This window comes from Macaca fascicularis, chromosome 10, assembly GCF_037993035.2.
Source record: "Macaca fascicularis isolate 582-1 chromosome 10, T2T-MFA8v1.1".
Classification (NCBI taxonomy): Eukaryota; Metazoa; Chordata; class Mammalia; order Primates; family Cercopithecidae; genus Macaca; species Macaca fascicularis.
The window spans coordinates 105,228,616-105,254,749 of NC_088384.1; the positions used below are offsets into that span (position 1 = coordinate 105,228,616).

A 26,134-nucleotide genomic window follows, 5' to 3' on the forward strand; every position below is an offset into this window, starting at 1 on the left:
ACCAAGCCCAGCTAGTTTTTGTATTTTTTGTAGAGGCAGGGTTTCACCATGTTGGCCAGGCTGGTCTCGAACTCCTGACCTCTGGTGATCCAACTGCCTCAGCCTCCCAAAGTGCTGGGATTACAGGCGTGAGCCATGGCACCTGGCTTGTTCTGGGAAATAATTTTAAATGCAGAATTATCCCATACAACGATGAATATCCAAGGTGGTATTTACTGCTCAATTCTTTCTGCCAGCCACCACTCTTTAACAGAGGAGGCTTTATAGTCTGTGTAGTTTTCAGCTTTCAATTCTCTTTCTCACAACCTACAATGGTCTGTCAACTGAGGCCTCTGTCAATCCCCTACACAACCAGTGTTGTATAACTGGGATAAAGAAGTGTGGGTGGTGATATTTTCTTTTACTTTTTGAAGGTAAATGTGAGAGCTCCCTAAATCTGCAACCTACTTATCAGATCAGAAAACAGGGTAAGAAAACATTTGAAATAGAAGACACTTGGATTCATATGCTTACCTGCAGCTGCACTGGTGGATGTAATAGATGCAGAGGGTAAAGCAGAGTTTTGAATGGGTCTACCTGCATTTTCAGAGGGCAGAGAGCTAGTAGTAGAAGGAATACTCATCAAAGGCTGTGAGAGAAGAGACTGGTTCTTGTTCAGTATTTGGCTCCCTGAGAGAGCAGCAGATGGGTTCTGAACTTGCACTTGAACTTGAGACATGGTCACTTTCAACAAAAGTGAACAAATGCAGGTAAACAGCTTTCAGTGCAGGTTAATTCAGTGCTATGAAGTCTAAAGTTCTACCTAAAAGTTGTAAGGGAAAGAAAATAAAAAGGTAAATTATAGAGGAGATATGTAATTGCCAATATTCAGTCAAAATGGTGTCACCTACTCAGTTATGAAAATAGTTCCATTTAGCATGGAGCTATGTTCATTTATTCGAAATATGTTTCTCCTTGGTATACAGTAAGTTTCTTGGCCTTGTGACTTTCCCACAGTGTTTTTTAAATGATTTACAATACCCGTGTGCTCTGCATATTCATTATACAAAGAGAATCAGTAGGGTACAATATTTATTGGTGAATATTAAGAATTGCAAACTACAGCTTACATTCAAAAATGCAAATTAAAAAGTATGGAGAGGTTTCTATAGTAATTGGGGCATAGTAAAGGTTTCTTTCTGGTCTCAAAATTACGAGAAATTGAAAGCAAACTAGGTTTATAATACCAGGAACAGGTGAATGTGAACACTGCTTCCTCTTAAGGACCAAGGCTCAGGTTGGCAACCTTAGGGTTTTAAGTTGACAGAAGGAAGGTAGGATACTTCTGTTGTTTCTTTTTCCCTATGGTGATGACAGATGTATTGTTTTCCTAAAAGGCTTATTTGAGGTCTCATTTAATTACAAACCCCCAACAAGAAAACTATCCCACCCCTACCCAGGCTCACAGATCCTGAGAAGTGATCAGAGTAATGAAGAACATACTAGAGAATTTATACTATTAAAAGCAAAAGCGGAGATGAAGAAGACAGGAACGGATTTTAGACTGGCAATTTTACTGGTGTGGTGGTGGGGTGGGGAGCACTGGAGCTTGTTTACCTCATCTTGTAAATTAAGAGAATAATGAAGGCATTACATCTAAATACATTAAATTTCTTCACGAGTCAAAAATAAGGACAGTTGTGCTCATCTTCGTGGCCATCCTTTAAAAGCCGAAAATGTTTTTAATGAGTCAAAGTACTTAAAAATAACCAGTGGCAACAAAGGCAGAATGACAGGTCTCTCAGGAAATAGCCAACCAATGTAGACACCAGCAAACCAACTACCTAGAAGTTCTATTATAAAGAAACAGTTTGTTACTTTAATTTTTTTTTTGAGTATCAAAATGATTTTTAAAGCTGGTCCTCAAGAAAGAGACGAATGACCAGAGCAATTAAGCTACTTGAGGAGTCCTGGCACATTCTCTCTTACTGAGAACAAAAAGGACTGCAAAACTCAAAAGAAACTCAGTCGAAATGTGACTCTGGATAGCAGAGGCATAAGTATTACCTTATTCAACAAAATTCCCCAAGAGTGCAGTTGTTCCTTTTTACTTTTGGAATCAGAACAAAATAACAGAGGAGTTCCATTGAAGATCTACATAATGGTCTTAGAAGACAAGTCACCAGTGTCAAGAAACAAGTCCAGAACCATTCAGAAGTCAGCTATGACCTTATTTCATTGGGTATTTTTCCCCCGTCAGCTGCTAAAATAGAAACTTTTTTCCTCCTCTCTTCCCCTCTCTTCATTTACTCACTCACTCCTTCTCCTTTTCCTTTTTGTAAACTGTCTTAAGAAGAGCACTTTTCATAACAAAAAAGTCACTCGTAGTATATGTACGACTTCACAACACCAACCACAGGTCTCAAGGTCAAATAATAAGCTAGGAGTAAAGTATCTGCTCCAGAATGTACTCCCATCCCAGAAAGAGCAACCCAACTGTGTCCTGAGTGGCCCTTAGAGTTTGAGACTCTGAATGAATGCCTAAATTTAGAAAGGGTGTGGACCAAGGGATTTTTGGTTAATGCTCTCTAAAGCAGGCTGACTGCCAGGATTTCAAGTCAGTCATAAATCTTTAATTTTTTTTTTGAGACAGAGCTCTGTCGCCCAGGCTGGAGTGCAGTGGTGCAAACTTGGCTCACTGCAACCTCCGCCTCCTGAGTTCAAGCAATTCTCCTGCCTCAGTCTCCCAAGTAGTTAGGATTACAGGCGTGAACCACCATGCCTGGCTAGTTTTTGTATTTTTAGCAGAGACAGGGTTTCACCAGGTTGGCCAGGCTGGTCTCAAACTCCTGACCTCAGGTGATCTGCCCACCTTGGCCTCCCAAAGTCCTGGGATGACAAGCGTGAGGCACTGCACTCAGCTCAAGTCAGTCATAAATATGTAAGTTTTCTAGAAGCTGAGAAAGGAACAGGCTTTTTAAATTAAGACTGCCTCAAAAATGTTATCCTTAAATTCACCTAAAGGAGTTACGTCTAACAGTTGGTTGAAACATGTAGTTCAAAACAAAACAAAAAAAAGTTAAACTCTCCAAATAAGACTAGGTAAATTCAAATTTCCAACATGATAAATATGAAAATTCAACAAACAATACTCATAAATTATTAGTCACCTGCTAATTTAACATTTTTATGTGTCTTATTTAAGCCTGAACAGAGCATCTAAGGCAGTGATTCTCAAGACCGGGCAATTTTGTTCCCCCAGGAGACATCTGTCAACGTCTGGAGACATTTTTTGGTTGTCACAACCAGTGTGCAGAATGGGGGATCTACTGACATCTAGTGGATAGAGGGGCCAGGGATACTGTTTCAAGCACACATATACTAACCCACAAAATACAATCTTACTAATGGAACAAGTAGCTTATAGTCCTATTTTTTTTGTTTTTGTTTGTTTGTTTGTTTGTTTTTTGAGATGGAGTCTCGCTCTGTCGCCCAGGCTGGAGTGCAGTGGTCAGATCTCAGCTCACGCAAGCTCCGCCTCCCGGGTTCACACCATTCTCCTGCCTCAGCCTCCCAAGTAGCTGGGACTACAGGCGCCTGCCACCTCGCCCGGCGAGTTTTTTGTATTTTTTAGTAGAGACGGGGTTTCACTGTGTCAGCCAGGATGGTCTCGATCTCCTGACCTCGTGATCCGCCCGTCTCAGCCTCCCAAAGTGCTGGGATTACAGGCTTGAGCCACCGCGCCCAGCCATAGTCTTTTTTTGTTTTGTTTTTTTGAGACGGAGTCTCACTCTGTCACCCAGGCTTGAGCGCAGTGGCGTGATCTCGGCTTACTGTAAGCTCCGCCTCCCGGGTTCACGCCATTCTCCTGCCTCAGCATCCTGAGTAGCGGGGACTACAGGCGCCCACCACCATGCCCAGCTGAATTTTTGTATTTTTAGCAGAGACGGGGGTTTCACCATGTTAGCCAGGATGGTCTCAATCTCCTGACCTCGTGATCCGCCCACCTCGGCCTCCCAAAGTGCTGGGATTACAGGCGTTGAGTCACCACGCCAGGTCACAAGTAACTTATATTCTTAGACAGGAAAAGAAAATCCCCTTCCCATCTCAAAAGGCCCTAAAAAATAGATGCTAATTTTTTTTTTTTTTTTTGAGACAGAGTCTTGCTCTGTTGCCCAGGGTAGAGTGCAGTGGCACAATCTTGGCTCACTGCAAACTCCATCTTCTAGGTTCAAGCGATTTTCCTGCCTCAGCCTCCCGAGAAGTTAAGATTTTTTTTTTTTTTTTTGAGACGGAGTCTCGCTCTGTTGCCCAGGCTGGAGTGCAGTGGCCAGATCTCAGCTCACTGCAAGCTCTGCCTCCCGGCTTTTCGACATTCTCCTGCCTCAGCCTCCCGAGTAGCTGGGACTACAGGCACCCGCCACCTTGTCCGGCTAGTTTTTTGTATTTTTTAGTAGAGACGGGGTTTCACCGTGTTAGCCAGGATGGTCTCGATCTCCTGACCTCGTGATCCGCCCGTCTTAGCCTCCCAAAGTGCTGGGATTACAGGCTTGAGCCACCGCACCCGGCCCCGAGTAGTTAAGATTACAGATGTGTACCACCACACCCGGCTACTTTTGTATTTTCAGTAGAGACGGCGTTTCGCCATGTTGGCCGGGCTGATCTTCAACTCCTGACCTCAAGTGATCCTCCTGCCTCGGCCTCCCAAAGTGCTGGGATTACAGGCATGAGCCACCGTGCCCAGCCTGATGCTAGTATTTTAGCACCCAAGCAGATGCTCCTCTCCCAAAGAGAAGCCGGGACAGACATCACAGTTATGAATGGGGGAAAATATATCATTTGCCCACATAACTCAAAGAACAAATTAAGTTTTTCATTACTGATATTGATATAGTTAATAGCAGCCTTCAAGGAACTGTGGAACTTTAGAAATGCAACTTCTATATAAATTCTGAACCTGTTGCTCAACAGTACTGTCCTGAAGACTAAGTCCTTAAATGCAAACAAGTCTTCCTTTAAACCTGTCTTTAAGGATTGTTTTCCATCAGGTAAATTAAGGACTCGAGAGATCAAAATGCTTTGTTAGAGTCTTCTTAGAGACAAACACTATTTTATACACAGTAAAATTAGGTTGAAAAGTTTGAAACGCAAAGATTCTTCAGATCTTGCTGGTGCTGGAAAACACCTCTTACTGTGAATTGTGTCGTGCTGCCATTTCCCTGCCTCTCTGCCTCCCACACAGATGAGGACCTTTCATCTCCTGGTTTTTTCCCTATTTGAAAGGCTTCAGACACCAGATCAAGAAAACATACTCATCTTAGTCTCAAGCCCTAATTTTACATAGCATACATAAGCACCATAATAAAACGTGCAAAATGATGGAGTTACAGGTATTTCTTTTAAAAGATTCCTTAATTCCATGTCCTCCTGCGTCTTAAGATTGGCTTGGTAACACAAAAATCTTCTCATAAAAATAGAATCTTGCCTTGGCTGGCAGTTACCATTTTACAAGTGTCAAATAGCTTTTATGGGTTGTGGTGAAGAAGAATCTGGGCACATGAGCTCTACGAAAGTTTTTTTTAATTACACATGATGTACTAAAAAATGGTCACAAAATGTGTATTTGGCACTCAGCAGTGAACCTACCAAGACTAGACTGTACTGAGCACAATCTGAGTGATTTAATATACAAGAAGGCAGACCCTTCTAGAAATGGTTTACAGAACTATCTGCAATCGTGCTTAGTCTTTTTTTAATTATCTTGTGCTATGGCTAATACATGCTTAGTCTTATCCACTTTCAACTTACAGATTGTTAAATCTTTGCACTATGAAATATTTAAGCAATTATGGGAAAACATTTTTTTTTTTAACGGAGTCTCGCTCTGTCACCCAGGCTGGAGTACAGTGGTGCAATCTTGGCTCACTGCAAGCTCCGCCTCCCGGGATCATGCCATTCTCCTGCCTCAGCCTCCTGAGTAGCTGGGACTACAGGCGCCCGCCACAGCGCCCAGCTAATATTTTGTATTTTTAGTAGAGACGGGGTTTCACCGTGGTCTCTATCTCCTGACCTTGTGATCCACCCGCCTCGGCCTCCCAAAGTGCTGGGATTACAGGCATGAGCCACCATGCCCGGCCTGGGAAAACATTATTTTTTTTGGAGACAGTCTCACTCTGTCGCCCAGGCTGGAGTGCAGTGGCACGATCTTGGCTCACCGTAACCTCTGCCTCCTAGGTTCAAGTGATTCTCCTGTGTCAGCCTCCCGAGTAGTGGTAACTACAGGTGTGCACCACCACACCTGGCTAATTTTTTTGTGTTTTTAGTAGAAACAGGGTTTCACCATGTTGGTCAGGCTGGTCTTTAACTCCTGGCCTCAACTGATTCACCTGCCTTGGCCTCAACAAAGTGCTGGGATTATAGGCGTGAGCCACCGTGCCCAGTCAAAAACACATTTTTAATAATCAATTTTTAAACTGGATTAACACAACTTATAATGTAGTAGCTGTACTTTTGTTTCATCAACATATCATTCCCCTTCATAGTAAGTGATATTTCCAAACAAGATGTGTCTGAAAAAAAAACAGAAGGAAAGAAGTGATCCCAATTTTGGAGAAGCCTCCTTTTCAGATCGTCACAAACATTTCACTAAATGTCTCCCCTTGGAAGTCTTTCGGTAAATCTGATATAACACGGATATACAGATACAAAGGAGCACTCCTGTGCCTCGCTGTTATAAAGCAAAAGCAATTCTAAAATATACTCACTTAATAGTCTACAAAAACTTATTAAGCATCTATTACATGTAAACCCACAAATGGCAGACTGCACATTCTTAAATGCTGGAAAGGATCTGTGTGTTAAACTCTTCCTCAAAGACACAAGACGACACCTTTAAGCAATCACGTGTAAATCTATTATTCTGTTCTCTTTAGTTTTTTGAGAGGCTCCACTCCTACAGAAACTTGGTCAGTTGAAAAACATTAAGTAATAAACCACTTTTTCTACAATATAAAGTCCTTTTCAATAGCCTTTAAATACATCTAAAATACCCACATCATTCCTTATACCGGTTATTTCTAAGATTCTTTTCTGACACATCTTTCTTGTTGCAATATGGTTGAATGTTTTCTGAAAGTAAACTCACTCTCCATTACTTCTCCCTCCCAGCCCCCCAAAACAGTAATTCATTGACTCCAAACATTATCCAAATACCTGTAGGCAGGGCAGACGCTAGTACACGAAGCATGTCAATCACTATCGTCCTATACGATCGTTTCCAAAATGACTGCTTTAAGGTCAATGTCAAGCAAATAATGTTCAATAGCAGGCCTATAGATACTAAATAACCAATAACAAAAGGTTTTTTTAAAAGAAGTATGACCAAACTACTTAAAAAAAAAAAAAAAAAGAAACAAATCACTATGTACCTGATGCTCAAGCACAAAGAGGAGATTAGCCCTGAGGAGGCACACTCACTTGCAAGACAATAAAATTAACCAAAAATAATGTCTGGAAACAACCCAGGTTGTTCAAGATCTTTGCACTTGCAATACAAGTGAGACTGAATGTAGTCCCTGTCTCACACTTGGCCCAATGCCATGGGCAATGGAGGACTTTCTTTCCACACAAATGTAACAGTTGGGAGGTCAGATGGTCTGCTTAAAGAAACACTTCCTAAAAGAGATTTTCATTATTAATTTTCATCCTAGAAAACCCATCACACCATGCTAAAGTGAAAAACAATTTACCTCTACAGCCTAAAAAACTATAAACCTTATTTTCTTTTCTAGTTTTAAAACTTTATCAAGCTTCCGTCTCTCCTTCTCTAGGAGATATTCTCAAAACTAACAAAATTCAAGCACATATATTTGTAAACAGTTTTTAATCTAAACTTATACAAACATAGAAAACTTTCAAGGCAATAAAAATGAATACCTGTTCATGATCTGCTGGAGACTTTTAAAAGTAGTACCGTGTGACATATTCTTGACTATGAAGGGGCTTGATTCAACATAATGGTTAACAGGCTTTTCCTTTCAGAAAAGGGAAACTGTAATCTGTAACCATGTGCCACCTACCTAGAAACACAACTGCATTTACCAGCATCTTCATGCAAAACAGACCAGTGCCAAGACTCACTTTCTAAGAAATCACCCTTGCTGCTAAGTAGCAACCAACAATGTTAAATCAGATCAAACTTCTGAGTTGTAGCTTTCAATTCCACTCCCAGCTCTTGGCAACCCACTCCTCTGTGCCTCAGCTTCCCCAAAACACTTCATAATAGGATATTTGATAAAGCCTCAGTTGCAGCAATCAGACAGTCAAAACACTAAAGGAATCCTGAGGCATGATAAAACAATTATTTAAAAAGAAAAGCATTAGGCCGGGCATGGTGGCTCACGCTTGTAATCCCAACACTTTGGGAGGCCAAGGTGGGGGGATCACCTGATGTCAGGAGTTCAAGACCAGCTGACCAACATGGTGAAACCCCATCTCTACTAAAAATACAAAATTAGCCAGGCGTAGTGGCACATGACTGTAATCCCAGCTACTTGGGAGGCTGAGGCAGGAGAACTGCTTGAACCCGGGAGGCTGACGTGAGCCGACATGGCGCCATTGCACTCCAGCCTGGGCAACAAGAGCAAAACTCTGTTTCAAAAAGAAAGAAAGCAAAGCAAAGCATTATACAAATCCAGTGTGGTGAGTTTAAAACCATTCGCTGAGCTTTGTACAACTTCTATAATTTCCTTATGTTTCCACTTCCTCATTCTCAAAAAAAGTGGGTTAACTTGTCTCCTAATTACTACCTCAGAGATATGGTATGGCAATGTGCTTTCAGCTTTTAGAGGGAAAGTGTTAAAAGCAGGAAGCAGTGCTAACCCACATAGTGTATTTGGCATTGCCCTGACAAAAGACCAGAAAATCTTGAACACTCTTAGAAAACTCCTTTTTCATCTGAATGTTCACAAGCTGCTAGTGGTAAACGAAGCTTGATTCATAACCCTATCTCACGATAGAAAACAATGCTAAATTTGTTCCACAATTTGAAAATCACATTTAACAAACAATCTGAGAAATCGAAGGGTTTTTTTTAAAAAACCAAACTACAAAAGATACTATGACCAAGAAGCTTATTGAGCCAGTCATGTTTAATGACAGCTTCAGTCATCAATTCTCATGTCTCTATATTTAAAGAACATAGGCTTTACATTCTTGCCAATAACTTTTCGTACTTACTTTCTAATTAAATCAAGAGTAAAGATGAAATTCAAACTGCATAAAATTTATTTTGCTTCTCTAATATTACAGCCAGAAGTAAAAATCATTCTCCACACAACTCATTAAAGAATTCAAAAGTACCACTGATTATCAACAGGCCAGAAATTATAAAGCCAAATTATATGTACCTTAAAAAGAGGGCGTTCCAGGAACAATGTTGTTTTCATTCAGTTCTGAGAGGTTAAGTGGTTGATAAACTCTGGAAAATAAAAAATAGTAATTTAGTAGGGTAGGTCTTTTTTCTGAAACTGAAGACATACTGCTCAAGTTTTGGGGAAACCTATAATTTACAAGTAGGGAAGACTGAAGGCATGATGTCATAGTTTGAGGCAGCATGCAGTAGAGTCTTCAAAAGACACAAAAGACCTGGTGGCTCATGGCCTGTAATCCCAACACTTTGGGAGGCTGAGGCAGGCGGATCACCTGAGGCCAGGAGTTCGAGACCAGCCTGGCCAACATGATGAAACCCCATCTCTACTAAAAATACAAAAATTAGGCTGGGCACGGTGGCTCATGCCTGTAATCCCAGTACTTTGGGAGGCGGAGGTGGGCATATTGCAAGGTCAAGAGATTGAGACCATCCTGGCCAACACAGTGAAACCCCATCTCTACTAAAATACAAAAATTAGCCGGCATGATGGCATACGTGTAGTCCCAGCTACCTGGCAGGCTGAGGCAGGAGAATCCCTTGAACCTGGGAGGCGGAGGTTGCAGTGACTTGGGATCGCGCCACTGCACTCCAGCCTGGCAAAAGAGCAAGACTCTGTCTCAAAGAAAATAAATAAATAATACAAAAATTAGCGCAGGCATGTAATCCCAGCTACTTGGGAGGCTGACGCACAAAAATGGCTTGAATGCAGGAGGCAGAGGTTGCAGTGAGCCAAGATTATGCCACTGCACTCCGGCCTGGGCCACAGAGTAAGACTCTTAAAAAAAAAAAAAAAAAAAAAAAGACACGATTGCCTGGAAGCTGAGTGAGGAATATTTTGCAGACACATTTATAAGAGACAGCAGAACTTTCCTTTTCCAGTTCCAATTATTTCCTGATGAGAGTAATGTGAATATCTCATAATCTTTGGGTTTTTTTGTTTGTTTGGGTTATTTTGAGATGGAGCCTCACTCTGTCCCCCAGGCTGGAGTACAGTGGCATGATGTCGGCTCCCTGCAACCTCCGCCTCCTGGGTTCAAGCAATTCTCCTGCCTCAGACTCTCGAGTAGCTGAGGTTACAGGTGCCCGCTACCACGCCCGACTAATTTTTGTTTTTTGGGGTTTTTTAGTAGAAACGGCGGGGTTTTACCAAGTTGGCCACGCTGGTCTCGAACACCTGACCTCAGGTGATCCACCTACCTCAGCCTCCCAAAGTGCTGAGATTACAGGCATGAGCCACCACACCCAGCCTCATAACTTATATTACATATTGTCCAACCACATAAGACTGATTTTCAAACCTGTGTTTTCTTTCCCTTTATACCTACTACTTTATTCATAAATGTCGTTAGCATATGCTTGGTGACCCAAATACAATTTCATGGAAAATTTTACCAATAGGCACTGGGTACATAAAATAGTGGTATATTAAATCGCAAAATATGAAAAAAGCACATTATCTCTAATAAGTACAAATCATAATCATTTTTAGAAGTGAACTTTAGATGACAGAATTTGAGTTTAATTCTCAAATTCTGCAGTCTATCTAGAGGTCCCCCAAGTTAAATGGTAGTCGTCAGTAGTAACACATAGAATTTCTTACCTTGAGATGCTTTTATACATTCTTACACTGTTTTTGCTTGTTTCAGTTTCTAACTGCTACTATGGCTTCACAGGCAATAAAAAATCGCTGTTCACTGTCTAACTGATTCCACAAATAAACCATGAGCTCTAGTTTATTTTCTGGTATTTTAACAGTTCAGGTTATTTTCGTAGATAGTATATTATACTAACAACTTTCCAGTCTAGAGCCCAGTTGTTCTAATACCTCAGCTATTCAAAAGACTGGCATGAATGGGAACTGAAAAAGGCCTCTGAGCAGCCCAAATACCTAAGACCTTCTAACACAGCCCATGCTTTTTAACAACAGGGGCCTCACTCAAGCCAAGCTTTTCCATGTTGAACAATTATTCTAAGTTTGGGTGTCTAGTTTTTGTTTTGTTTCCAAATCCCCTATTCTGAGAAGCAGGGTGTCTAGTTTTCTTTTTTTCTTTTATTTTTTTTTTGAGACGGAGTCTCATTCTGTTGCCCAGGCTGGAGTGCAATGGTGCAATCTCGGCTCACCGCAACCTCCGCCTCCCGGGTTCAAGCTATTCTCCTGCCTCAGGCTCCCGAGTAGCTGAGATTACAGGTGGGTGCCACCACACCTGGCTAATTTTTGTATTTTTAGTAGAGACGGGGTTTCATCGTGTTAGCCAGGCTATTCTCCATCTGTGACCTCGTGATCTGCCCATCTCGGCCTCCCAAGGTGCAGGGATCACAGGTGTGAGCAATCACACCCCGTCCAGGGTGTCTAGTTTTCTAGCCCAAAGCAGAAGTAAAAAATAAAAGACAGGTGTGATGGCTCATGCTTGTAACCCCAGCACTTTGGGAGGCTGAGGCAGGCGGATCGCTTGAGCTCAGGTGTTTGAGACCAGCCTGGGCAACATGGCGAGACCTTGTCTCTATTAAAATAAAATTTAAAAATTTAAGGGCCGGGCGCGGTGGCTCAGGCCTGTACTCCCAGTACTTTGGGAGGCCGAGGCAGGCAGATCACGAAGTCAGGAGTTGGAGACCATCCTGGCTAACACGGTGAAACCCCGTCTCTATTAAAAATACAAAATAATTACGGCAGGCACCTGCAGTCCCACCTACTCAGGAGGTTGAGGCACAAGACTGGCGTGAACCTGGGAGGCGGAGCTTGCAGTAAGCCGACATCACACCACTGCACTCCAGCCTGGATGACAGAGCAAGACTCCGTCTCAAAAAATAATAATAATAATAATAATTTAAAACACACACACAAAAAGTTAAATATAAGAACGGGAAAAGGGGCTATTAGAGTCAGACATAAAGATGATGCTAAAAAATAACCATCAACTTAGCAAAGAAAGAAGAGAGAGAGAGAGGAGAAATACAGCAGACTGCGCCCATATGGATCTCAAATACTTTTACACAGTGATAGCTGAGATTCATACAAACATTCACATTTTGGCCAGGTGTGGTGGCTCATGCCTGTAATCCCAACACTTTGGGAGGCCAAGACAGAACTTCTTGAGCCCAGGAGTTCGAGGCCAGTCTAGGAAACAGATGGAGACCCCATCTCTACAAAAAATTTTAAAACTAGCTAGGCATGGTAGTATGTGCCTGTAGTCTCAGCTACTTGGAAGGCTGAGATGGAAGGACTGCTTGAGACCAGAAGGTTGAAGCTGCAGTGAGCCCTGACTGCATCACTGCACTCCAGCCTAGGCAATAAAGCAAGACTCCATGTCAAAAAAACAACAAAAATTCATATTTCCATATGCAAATCTATTTTTTCAAATCCTCCAATTTCAAAAGATAATTCAAAGCCATCATGATCATTACCAATATATCTATATAGTGCACACTTGCCACTGCAATTTTCCCCAGTCAAGAATGCGTACTAAGCCGGGCACAGCGCTCACGCCTGTAATCCCAGCACTTTGGGAGGCCAAGGTGGGCCAATCACCTGAGGTCAGGAGTTCGAGGCTAGGCTGGCCAACATGGTGAAATCCCATCTCTACTAAAAATACAAAAATTAAGCCGGCGCAGTGACTCATGCCTGTAATCCCACCACTTTGGGAGGTCAAGGCAGGTGGATCACCTGAGGTCAGGAGTTCAAGACCAGCCTGGCTAACATGGTGAAACCCTGTCTCTACTAAATATAAAAAAAATTAGTCTGGCATGGTGGCACATACTTGTAATCCCAGCTACTTGGAAGGCTGAGGCTGAAGAATCACTTGAACCCAGGAGGCAGAGGTTGCAGTGAACTGAGATTGGGCCACTGTATTCCAGCCTGGGTAACAGAGCGAGACTCTGCCTCAAAAATAAAATAAAATAAAAATATAAAAATTAGTCAGGCATGGCCAGGTACAGTGGCTCATGCCTGTAATCCTAACACTTTGGGAGGCTGAGGCAGGCGGATCACAAGGTCAGGAGATTGAGACCATCCTGGCTAACACTGTGAAATCCCGTCTCTACTAAAAAATAAGAATAAAAAAATAGCCAGGCGTGGTGACGGGCACTCGTAGTCCCAGCTACTCCAGAGACTGAGGCAGAATAGCGTGAACCCGGGAGGCAGAGCTTGCAGTGAGTGGAGATCACACCACTGCACTCCAGCCTGGGCGACAGAGCGAGACTCCATCTCAAAAAAAAAAAAAAAAAATTCACCAGGCATGGTGGCACACGCCTGTAATCTCAGCTTCTTGGGAGGCTGAGGTGGGAAAATCGCTTGAACCTGGAAGGTAGAGGCTGCAGTGAGCCGAGATCACGCCAGTGCACTCCAGCCTGGGTGACAGAGCAAGACTCCATCTCAAAGGAAAACAAAAGCATATTAGAATACAAGAGCATGAATTAAATTCACTACTTTATTCATTCAACAAATAATTATTCAACACCTATTTACAGGCACTATTCTAGGCACTGGGGAAAGGTATGCACAGTAAGACACAGTCACTGTCCGGATGGAATTCACATTCGTACACCCAACACAAATTTTTTAATAAATAACTCACAGTAGCCCTTTAGTAGTAACATAGCACTGGCCAGGCGCGGTGGCTCACGCCTGTAATCCCAGCACTTTGGGAGGCCAAGGTGGGCGGATCACAAGGTCAGGAGATCAAGACCATCCTGGCTAACACAGTGAAACTGCGTCTCTACTAAAAAATACAAAAAATTAGCTGGTCGTGGTCGTGGGCACCTGTAGTTCCAGCTACTCAGGAGGCTGAGGCAGGAGAATTGCTTGAACCCGGGAGGCAGAGCTTGCAGTGAGCCAAGATTACACCACTGCACTCCAGCCTGGGTGACAGAGCGAGACTCTGTCTCAAAGAGAAAAAAAAAAAAAACACAGCACCTCATAACTGAAAAAGACACATAAAAATGTAAAAGATGGCTGGGTATGGTGGCCCACGCCTATAATCCCAACACTTTGGGAGGCCAAGGTGGGAGAAAGAGCCCAGGAGTTTGAGACCAGGCTGGGCAACATACTGAGACTCTGTCTCTACAAAAAATTTTTTAAAAGTAGCCAGATGTGGTGGCACACACACCTTGATCCCAGCTACTTGGGAGGCTGAGGTGGGCGGACTGCTTGAACCCAGGAGGTGGAGGCTGCAATGAAGGGTGATTGTGCCAGTGCACTCCAGCCTAGATGACAGAGTGAGACCCTGTGTCAAAATCAAACAAACGACGACAACAAAATATGTAAAAGGGTATTTAGGGTAAGGGCAAACCAGATGTTGGGTATGATGTAAAAAAACTCTCAACTGGGGATCTGAGTTTGGGTTGCAACTCTGCCACTCACCTGAATAACCCTAAACAAGTTACATCTGCAGGCCTCACCCTTTTAATATGTAAAATGGGGTTATGCCTGTAATCCCAGCACTTTGGGAGGCTGAGGCAGAAGGATCACTCGAGGCCAGGATTTCCAGACCAGCCTGGGCAACAAAGTGAGACCCCCATCTCTACAACAATTTAAAAATTAGCCAGGTGTGGTGCCATGTGCCTGTAGTCCCAGCTACTTGGGAGGCTGATGTGGGAGGATTGCTTGGGCCCATCAGGTTGAGGCTACAGTGAGCTATGATCGTACCACAGCACTCCAGCCTGGGGTGATGAAAAAAAAAAAAAAATGGGATACCATCACAATTTTTTAGGGTTTTTTTAAATTGTTTTTGAGACAGAGTCTCACTCTGTCACCCAGGCTGAAGTGCAGTGGCACCATCTCCACTCACTGCAACCTCCACCGCCCGGGTTCAAGCAACTATTCTGCCTCAGCCTCCCGCACAGCTGGAATTACAGGCACCCACCACCACACCTGGCTGATTTTTGTATTTTTAGTAGAAACAGGGTTTCACCATGTTGGCCAGGCTAGTCTTGAACTCCTGACCGCAAGTGATCTGCCTGATGGCCTCCCAAAGTGCTGGGATTACAGGGGTGAGACACCGCGCCCAGCCTACCACAATGTCTGGTTTTTTTTTTTTTTTTTTTGAGACGGAGTCTCGCTCTGTCTCCTGGGCTGGAGTGCAGTGGCCGGATCTCAGCTCACTGCAAAAGCTCCACCTTCCGGGTTTATGCCATTCTCCTGCCTCAGCCTCCCAAGTAGCTGGGACTACAGGCGCCCGCCACCACGCCCGCCAATTTTTTTTTTTTGTATTTTTTTTTAGTAGAGATGGGGTTTCACCGTGTTAGCCAGGATGGTCTCGATCTCCTGACCTCGTGATCCACCCATCTCGGCCTCCCAAAGTGCTGGAATTACAGGCTTGAGCCACCGCGCCCGGCCACAATTTCATATGATTAATAAAATGGTAATCATATGATTCTTGGGTGGATTAACTGGTAATGTAGGCGAAATGCTTGTAAACTCTGACATGCCGGCTGGGTGTGGTGACTCATGCCTGTAATCTCAGCACTTTGGGAAGTCGAGGCAGGTGGAGCACAAGGCCAGGAGTTTGAGACCAGCCTGGCCAACAGGGTGAAACCCTGTCTCTACTAAAAATACAAAAAAAAAAAAAAAAAAACCTAGCCAGGTACAGTGGCAGGCACCTGTAATCCCAGATACCCGGGAGCTGAGCCAGGACAATCGCTTGAACCCAGGAGGTGGTGGTTGCAGTGAGCAGAGACCACGCCACTGCACTCCAGCCTGGGCGACAGGGCAAGACTCCGTCTCAAAAACAAAAAAAAACAAAGTCCAGGCACAGTTGCTCACGCCGGTAATCCCAGCACTTTGGGAGGCCGCAGTGGGCGGATCACAAAGTCAGGAGTTCAAGACCAGCCTGACCAACATGGTGAAACCTCATCTCTACTAAAAATTAAAAAATTAGCCGGGCATGGTAGCACGGACCTGTAGTCCCAGATACCTGAGAGGCTGAGGCAGGAAAATCACTTGAACCCAGGAGGTGGAGGTTGCAGTGAGCCAACATCACGTCACTGCACTCCAGCCTGGGCAACTCAGCCACACTCCTTCTCAAAAAACAAACAACAAACAAAACAGTATGACATGCCATGCCAAAGTCAGCTGTTAAACATTATTAGGGTAGACCATAACTTACATTATAAAATGATAATAAAAAGCCACATTCAAAACACCCTATTACGAAGATTAAAAAGGCCGAGGCCAAGGCGAGGGGATCGCCTCAGGTCAGGAGTTCGAAACCAGCCTGGCCAACATGGTGAAACCCTATCTCTACTAAAAATACAAAAATTAGTTGGGCATGGTGGTGGGTGCTTGTGATCCCAGCTACTCGGGAGGCTGAGGCAGGAGAATTGCTTGAACCCGGGAGGCAGAGGTTGCAGGGAGCTAAGATTGAGCCACTACACTTCAGCCTGGATGACAGAGTGAGACTCCATCTCAAACTATATATATATATATATATATATATATATATATATAAAAAAGCAAATGAAAAGGCCAGGCACAGTGGCTCACACCTGTAATCCCAGCACTTTGGAAGGCTGAGGCTGGCAGATTACGAGGTCAGGAGATCAAGACCATCCTGGCTAACATGGTGAAATCCCGTCTCTACTAAAAATACAAAAAATTAGCCGGGCGTGGTGGCGGGCGCCTGTAGTCCCAGCTGCTCAGGAGGCTGAGGCAGGAGAATGGTGTGAACCCGGGAGGCGGGGCTTGCAGTGAGCCAAGATCGTGCCACTGCACTCCAGCCTGGGCAACAGAGCAAGACTCCATCTCAAAAAAAAAAAAAAAAAAAAAGGCTGGGCATGGTGGCCCACACCTGTAATCCCAGCACTTGGGAGGCCAAAGCAGATGGATCACCTGAGGTCAAGAGTTCGCGACCAGCCTGGCCAACATGGCGAAACCCCATCTTTACTAAAAATACAAAAATTAGCTGGGCACGGTGGTGCATGCCTGTAATCCCAGCTACTCAGGAGATTGAGGCAGGAGAATCACTTGAACCTGGGAAGCAGACGTGGCAGGGAGCTGAGATCGTGCCACTGCACTCCAGCCTGGGCTACAAGAGAGAAACGCCATCTCAAAAAAAAAAAAAAAAAAAAATGATAAAAAGTAGCAAATTATAGAAAGTCCCTCACGCAAAAGAAAGTTGATTTCACTTGTATTCTTTTTTATGTTTGGTGCTTGAATAAATTCTCAGCTAAAAGGAAAATTACTATACAGAAATAGTCACTTGCTAAACATTACAGGTTGCAAAGGTTTACTCAACGATAAACCAAAAGGAAACTTATTTGCCTAACTATATTTGAATGTCATCTAGGTAAAGGGTCATGGAGCTTTCATGAGCAGGTTGGTTCAATTGTGCAACAAGGAAAATAAGCTTCCAAGCATAATTAGAGTTATCATTACACATAAATTGTTCTTTCTGACAGAGGAAAGGACTGCCCAACATTCTGCATAAAATCACAATGGCTTCAGCAAACAACGGCCCTATTTGTATCGGGGTGGAATCTGCAAGGGTAGAAAATTCATGCCTCAGTTAATTGTAATCTATAGACGGCACAGACTTCAAAAAAGCAAAGACAGGAGAAAATCAGACAAGATCTAGTTAGATCCTAAAGCACATCTCTGAAAGGAGCTAATATAGTAACAATGTAAGCAGCATTATCTGCTCACTTCATCCCAAGGGGTATTTCCAACACCTTTTAGTGATTAGCGAGACATGCTATGTCATTACAGACTACACGGTAGCCTCAGTTGAAGTTAAACACAAAATGGAACTTCAGACACCATCTCACTAAAAGCTCAAATCCAAAGGCAGATTTAATTTCATTGATCCAGCCTTTTAAGACTAGCCATAAAAGACGACGACTGCCCGGGTGGAATACCAAAGAAGCTTCTGATTCAGATCACCGATTCAAAGAAAAGTAAAACAAAATTGTTCAGGAAGCAGCTCAATTCCAAACAGAAAGCTGCATTAAATACTCCCAACAGTATCAGCCACAAAAGGGATGTTAGAAAGGGCTAGGAAGCAAAGAGGACAACCAGCACCTATCCTATAAAGTTAATTGGAAGCTTAATTAACTCATTTCCACTAGAGCAGAACGTTAGAATTCAGAAGAAATGAATTTTTTAGCAACAATCTGGACTATTGGTTTTTTGTTTTTGTTTTTGTTTTTGTTTTTGAGACGGAGTCTCGCTGTGTCTCCCAGGCTGGAGTGCAGTGGCGTGATCTCGGCTCACTGCAAGCTCCGCCTCCCGGGTTCACGCCATTCTCCCGCCTCAGCCTCCCAAGTAGCTGAGACTACAGGCGCCCGCCACCACGCCCGACTAGTTTTTTGTATTTTTAGTAGAGACGGGGTTTCACCATGTTAGCCAGGATAGTCTCGATCTCCTGACCTCGTGATCCACCCGCCTCGGCCTCCCAAAGTGCTGGGATTACAGGCTTGACCCACCGCGCCCGGCCTTGTTTTTGTTTTGTACATGGAGTTTTGTTCTGTCGCCCAGGCTGGAGTGCAGTGGCACAATGTCAGGTCACCGCAACCTCCACCTCCCAGGTTCAAGCCATTCTTCTGCTTCAGTCCCCCGAGTAGCTGGGATTACAGGCACACACCACCACACCCAGTTAATTTTTGTATTTTCAGTTGAGACAGGATTTCACCATGTTGGCCAGGCTGGTCTCGAACTCCTGACCTCAGGTGATGCGCCTGCCTTGGCCTCCCAAAATGATAGAATTACAGGCGTGGCCACCGTGCCAGCAATTTTTAACAAACTTGATGGCACATGATAGTAGTAATTTAGGAGCTGGCCTCCTTCAACACAAAGGTTAATAAGACAGCCCCTCCCCACACACAAACCTGTGGATCAGTTTTAAGTTTTAGCTTAATTTGACAGAACAAATAAAAGGAAACTGGAAAGCTATTTCAAGGGTCCATTTAAAAGACTATTACTTAACCAGGCTTTCTTTCAAACTGATCTAAGGTTCTAATGAGCAAAATTCATCCTAGCTGCTGTGGTGGGGAGAGTCGGGGGAGGGCCGCTAGTGACAAGCAGAAACAATTATCCTAAACAAAAAGCACCTAAGCATAATTTAGAGACAAAGCATGGTTCAGTGGAAAGAGCACTGACTTTGGAGTCAGACCAGCCTATGCTCTAGAACTAATACTTGCTGTCTCAGGACTCTGAGCCAGTTATCTGGCCTCTCGGAAGTATCCTCAGCAATTATGACCTTTACGCTGCAAAGATGTTTGCATTAGAAATACAACATAAAGGGTCTAAGAAACCCTTTTATTTTGGTTCAAGGAAAGAGCTAAATGAACTGCAACTTTTATATTATTAGGTAAATTCAACTTGACCTTTTAGATTCCTTTTCTGCATAAAATAACCTTCATCCTGTAATTCTAACCTGGCCCATGGTTAGAATCACAGAGCTCAATAGTAGCGAATATTATTATCCAGCAAATTCACTAAACCTGTTCTTACACATGAACATCTATAAAACTTACAGCGACACTCCACTTGTAAAAAGTTTTAAATGGGATCAGAGAATATGCTGACTAAAACCAACCCACTCACTGAGCAACCAGTTCTGTAGCTACATCAAATACAGGGGTAAGGCCGGGCACAGTCTCTCAAGCCTGTAATCCTAGCACTTCTCGAGGCTGAGGCGGGCAGACTGCCTGAGCTCAAGAGTTCGAGACTGGCCTGGGCAACACAGCAAAACTCTGTCTCTACTAAAAATACAAAAAATTAGCCGGGTGTGGTGGTGCTCGCTTGTAGTCTCAGCTACTCGGGAGGCTGAGGCAGGAGAATTGCTTTAACCCAAGAAGTGGAGGTTGCAGTGAGCCGAGATCACACCACTGCACTCCAGCATGGGCAACAGGGCAAGATTGTCTCCAAAAAAAAAAAAGAAAAAAAAAAAGCAGAGGCAATCTAATGAAGGTTTAACCCTCAGCAATCATTTTCACTCAGGGGAAAAGACCCCAATGTATTTAAATAGATTTTCTTAGTCTTTATTGTCTGGGAGACATGACACAAAATTTTTATCATAATAAAATGGCCAGTTTTGCTTCCATTACTTTTATAAACCTACGTAGTCATCACACTTCTTTCCCAAATTAGATTCCAGATTAAACAGAAGCCAGATGGGTTACAGATTTGATATTTAGAAGACTAATTTTTAATCGAAAGCAAACACTTTCTCAAATAGATTTTTCCACTTTTGCTTTCAGTAAATATACTTTGAGGGAGCTCCCTGAGTCTACTTATTTAATAAACACATGTAATCCCAGAAAATATACAGTAATTAACAGCCTGAGGGATTTTTCTCTACTTCCATTTATCTGGTGACATAAATCACTGTTACATCAACCTTATTCACTAGTATGGGAATGTAAACATTTAAAAAATAAATTAAGCTATTTGCAGTAATTTCCATTTTACCACTTTAAAAATATTACTTTTCTTTTGGTAAGGTTTTCTAGTTCAGAGCATTAAGCTGTCAATAAGACAGATATCTAAGCCATCCATCCGGTGGCATTTGATAAGATAAACTTAGCTATATATTTATAATCCTATTATCTCCTTAGCAGGTGAGAACAATGGATTTAGCCAACATTATTCAAGCTTCATAATACTGTATGGTAAAATGTTAATGATAAAGAGTAGATGGTATTCACCACCATGAAACAGGGCAGAAATAAACAGAAAGTAGACAGTATCTAAAGAGATGTACAATAAAACTTCATAAACTTTGTTAATATGTTTGAAATTTTTCATAATAAAATGGTGGGGGTAAATAATCATAGCAACTAACATGCCCTCTCATAGTTCAACCGTTAACTGGCAATTTATATTTTTTGGAACAGCACAAATGGTATACAGCCTTGATTCTGGTGAAGTTTTATTTAAAGAAAACCTCATGTAGAAAATTACACGAGAGGCCGGGCGCGGTGGCTCAAGCCTGTAATCCCAGCACTTTGGGAGGCCGAGACGGGCGGATCACGAGGTCAGGAGATCGAGACCATCCTGGCTAACACCGTGAAACCCGGTCTCTACTAAAAAATACAAAAAACTAGCGGGGCGAGGTGGCGGGCCCCTGTAGTCCCATCTGCTCGGGAGGCTGAGGCAGGAGAATGGCGTGAACCCGGGAGGCGGAGCTTGCAGTGAGCTGAGATCGGGCCACTGCACTCCAGCCCGGGCGACAGAGCGAGACTCCGTCTCAAAAAAAAAAAAAAAAAAAAAAGAAAATTACACGAGAAGCATTTCAACCACAAATGTCTCCATCACCAGAAGTCAAGGTAAAATAACCTGTTATAGGTCTAATGTGAAACAAATCTGTCATAAAATTCTCTAAATATTTTTGAAAGCTCTAAAAAAGCTACCTCAAAGCTCTTGAGAGGGGAGGAATTTATACTTCCTCAAACTGAACAATTCTGCATCACTAAATATGACATCAAATAGAAGCTCATGAAAACAAGGCCTCTGCCTATAATTGCAGCTACTAAGGAGGCTGAGGTGGGAGGATCACTTGAGCTCAGGAGTTCAAGATCAGCCTGGGCAACAAACTCTGGAACTGGCTTGTGGAATCCCACAAAAAGATACCTTTTTCATGAAAGTTTCATCTTTATGCTGAATTACACTCTTACTCAATCCAGTAAAAAGGCTCAAAGAAAGTTGCCCTACAGGCCAGGCGTGGTGGCTCACGCCTGTAACCCCAGCACTTTGGGAGGCCGAGGTGGGCGGGATCACAAGGTCAGGAGATGGAGACTATCCTGGCCAACACGGTGAAACCCCGTCTCTACTAAAAATACAAAAAATTAGCTGGGCGTGGTGGCGGGCGCCTGTAGTCCCAGCTACTCGGGAGGCTGAGGCGGGAGAATGGCTTCAACCCAGGAGGCGGAGCTTGCAGTTAGCTGAGATTGCGCCACAGCACTCCAGCCTGGGTGACAGAGTGAGACTCGGTCTCACAAAAAAAAAAAAAAGAAAGAAAGAAAGCTGCCCTACAAACTGAGACTACCTTGTGGTATTGGGGAGAGAGACGGGATGAAGCAGCATCCAGTTTGATAACACCCAGAATGATATTAATGATCTGGACTTTAGAATGGGGGTGGAGGAGAGTTCCATGAGTCATGGCCATTTCTAAACTTAAAACACAGTAAATCCTCTCTTAATGTAAGGGATAGGTTCTGGGAAACTGAGACTTCCGACTAACACAGGCTAACTGATACAAAGAAGAGTTAGGTTCTAGGGCATATTTCTCATCAGAAAAACATCACCAAACTTTCAAATAAAGACCAAACACTTCTAATATTAAACACTGAAATAAATGTGAAGTAGATATAATTTTTTTTTTCTTGAGACATACTTCCGCTCTTGTTGCCCAGGCTGGAGTGCAATGGCATGATAACCGCTCACTGCAACCTCTGCCTCCCAGGCTCAAGTGACTCTCCTGCCTCAGCCTCCTGACTAGCTGGGATTACAGGCGCCCACCAACAAGCCTGGCTAATTTTTTGTATTTTTAGTAGAGACAGGGTTTCGCCATGCTGGCCAGCTGGTCTCCAACTCCTGATCTCAGGTGATCTGCCCGCCTCAGCCTCCCAAAGTTCTGGGATTACAGGCGTGGGGCTGCAGTAAGCCGAGATTGCACACAGCCTGGGCGACAAGAGTGAAACTCCATCTCAAAAAAAAAAAATTTACCACTTATTCCAGTTCAGGGTTGGGGTGGCTGGAGCCTATCCCAGCAGCTCAGAGTGCAAGGCCGGAACCGGCCCTGGACAGGACATCCACTGCAGAAAGCACTCACACATACACATACTGCTCCACACACCAGTGAACCTCATGTGCACAGCTTTGGGATGTGGGAGGAAATCAAGAGTACCCCGAGAAAACCCATGCAGGGATAGGGAGAACGTGCAAACTCCACAAACAGTTTTTTTCCTCACATTATCTTGAAACAACATTATTCAAGGATCTGCTGTAATCTGTATATACCTGGGCTTTCTGGCTGAAGCATAAAAGAGAGCAACTTATTCTGAAGAAACTCTATTTATGGTAACAATTCTCAATGCTTATAATTTTTACTTTAAGCTTAATGAGAAGCACTACACATTTTCTAAAATGTGTTGTGTCCTTTCCCAGATACTAAATTGGTGTTTCTTTCCTATATCAATTTTAAGAGGTGTATCCTTCCCCATCTTCCAGGTAGTAATAACTAAAACGTAACATGTAACATTTCCACTGTACCAGATCAAGCTCAAAAGTAAACCTACAAACCTGAAATAACGTTACAGATCTAAAAGCTGAAAACTATTCATGAATAGAAATTTGAAAGTTATGCAACAATGACAAACATTTATAATATTCCTGTCAAATTCCATTGTAAGAGAGATCTTTTAGACACAAGAAAGAAAAACGTGAACACTCATGCTGTGATTTCATACTATTCACAAAAATTAAGGTTTCATTCATATTTGCTAAATTTGTTATTTGGAAATAGAGCACATGGGGGCTCTTTGGAAAACAATTCTATGATAAAAGATTATCTTTTGCTTAATTCTTAACCTAAGGTAACAGCAGTATCTTTACACAACTACTGTAAAGAAACTTTTTAAGTTTTCGTTACGAATTATTAACTGTAGTTTAACTTTGACACAAAGTTATCTCTATTAAAGTGGGTTAACAGGCAGGTCTCTGCCAAACAGGACTAGGGAGATCTGTATTTCTGTTTGCTTTTCAATTATAGTCATTAATAGCTCAAGAATTTTTGCTTTTGTACACAACAAAGAAGCAAGGCTGTATTTTGACTTTGAGGAGCTGAAAGCATTGAATCAAGAGTTAATTTTCTTTTTCTTTTCTGCTGTACAGAAACCATTTATAAACAGAGAAGGGAAGCCCAACGAACAAAATGAGAACTATTATTCTACTAAAAGTAAATTTTGTGACATTAATCTAGAGCAATCTGGTAAAAGCCAAAATCGCTAATGTTGTGATACAACGTTTAAGATTTGTTTCAAAATAATCTAGTTTGTGTGGGGGGATACAACATGAAACAAAACCGACCTTGGCTATGAGTTAATAATTGTCAAAGCTGAGTGAGTGACTAATACATGGGGTTCTCCATACTATTCGAGTTTTACATATTTTCCAGAATAAAAAGATTTTTTAAAATGGTATTTAAAATACCATTTCCCTATTGCAATATGCCATAGTGATATGGCAGTATTAGACATGCTTTACACTGTTTGTATAGTTGTTTGCTTACGTGGTTTTTTTGGTGTTGTTTTTTTTTTTTTTTTTTTTTTTTTTTGAGACAGTCTCGCTCTGTCGCACAGGCAACCTCCGCCTCCTGGGTTCAAGCGATTCTCCTGCCTCGGCCTCACGAGTAGCTGGGACTGCAGGCGCCCGCCACCGCATCCGGCTACTTTTTGTATTTTCAGTAGCGACGGGGTTTCACCATGTTGGCCAGTATGGTCTCCGTCTCCTGACTTCGTGATCCACCCGCCTCGGCCTCCCAAAGTGCTGGGATTACAGACATGAGCCACCGCGCCTAACCTGCTTATGGAGGCCGAGGCGGGTGGATAACAAGGTTAGGAGTTCAAGATCAGTCTGGCCAACATGTCAAAACCCTGTCTCTATTAAAACTACAAAAATTAACACGGTGCGGCGGCGGGCGCCTGTAATCCCAGCTACTCGGTAGGCTGAGACAGGAGAATCGCTTGAACCCAGGCGGCAGAGGTTGCAATGAGCCGAGATCGTGCCACTGCACTCCAGCCTGGGCGACAGCGTGAGGCTATCTCAAAAAAAAAAAAAAAAAAAAAAAAAAAAAAAAAAAATTCAAACAAATATTTTAAATTAGAAACAATGGTAAGACTGTCAGAAAATTCTAGGAAAATATCAAAAACAAGGAGTCCACTTTGCCGCATGTGTGTTGAGAAGCGTATAAGTAAAAATATTTTCAGTCCACTAATGAAATTTAATGCCTAAAACAATCCTAAGATACAGGAGGATCACTGAGGTAAACACACACTCCTTACTCGTATAAAATTGAACACCCATAAGTTGCATTTCCTTAGAGTACACCTATAAAACTAAGTACAGAATTTTTCAAAACCCAGTATGCTTTAATAAAGTTGCTGTACTAAAAATCCCACCTGTCACCAGGAAAACCGAAACTGCTCCCTCTACACTCCAACTGTATTTTTAGTTTTTACCTCAACAAGTAGCAATGTAATTTACATTTGGTAAGCACGGATTCCTGAAAGGCCAAAATCAACCAGGAACCTGACTGAACTCTTTCCACCACGCTCTTAACAATGAAAGCTACAAGCAGAAGAGAAGTGTGAACTTAAAAACGTCCACACAGCCGAAGAACAGTGGCAGAATAGACTGAAGCACGTATCTTCGCGGAACAGGAGAAAACTTCCACACAAGCAATACTGCAACACGGAGGCGGGGCAAGGGCTTAAAAGGAAAGCCAACAGGGAGGGGGGAATATAAGCAAAGCTTCAGCGAAAAAAACTTATCGAGGTGTAGAGAAAGAACAGACAGACAAATTTTTCCATCTTCGTACACCCCGCTTCAGAGCCTGATACACAGCAAGTGCTCCAGATAGGTTTGCTCAACTCAAGGGAAGCTTCTGCCAGCAACTTTCCCAGAAATGGAATGACAACAAGAAGCTGGCTGATGGCGGGGCGGGGGGAAATGGACAGGTTGCTCATCCTGCGGGAGATGGTGAATATCCTGCAGTTGGCTAAGCGGAGGACATG

At 43.0% G+C, this 26,134-nt stretch overlaps 1 protein-coding gene across 18 annotated transcripts in view; it reads right to left on the reverse strand.

Annotated features, from left to right (window-relative positions):
- STAU1 (staufen double-stranded RNA binding protein 1) overlaps positions 1 to 26,134 on the reverse strand; it is a 79,413-nt gene that overhangs the window by 52,205 nt on the left and 1,074 nt on the right. For 6 of the 18 annotated variants that reach the window (XM_065523278.1, XM_065523276.1, XM_074005524.1 and 3 more), the window contains exons 2-3: positions 9,387 to 9,457; positions 514 to 802 (exon numbers count right to left, since the gene is read on the reverse strand). The exons of 2 other annotated variants lie outside the window; for them this stretch is intronic. In XM_065523278.1, coding sequence (XP_065379350.1) covers positions 514 to 718 — 205 coding nt within the window. In that variant the 5' untranslated portion in view covers positions 719 to 802; positions 9,387 to 9,457. Of the gene's footprint in view, positions 1 to 513; positions 803 to 9,386; positions 9,458 to 9,904; positions 10,003 to 26,134 lie in introns of all 18 variants that reach the window. 10 more of the 18 variants (XM_074005519.1, XM_065523277.2, XM_074005521.1 and 7 more) reach the window with 3 other exon arrangements.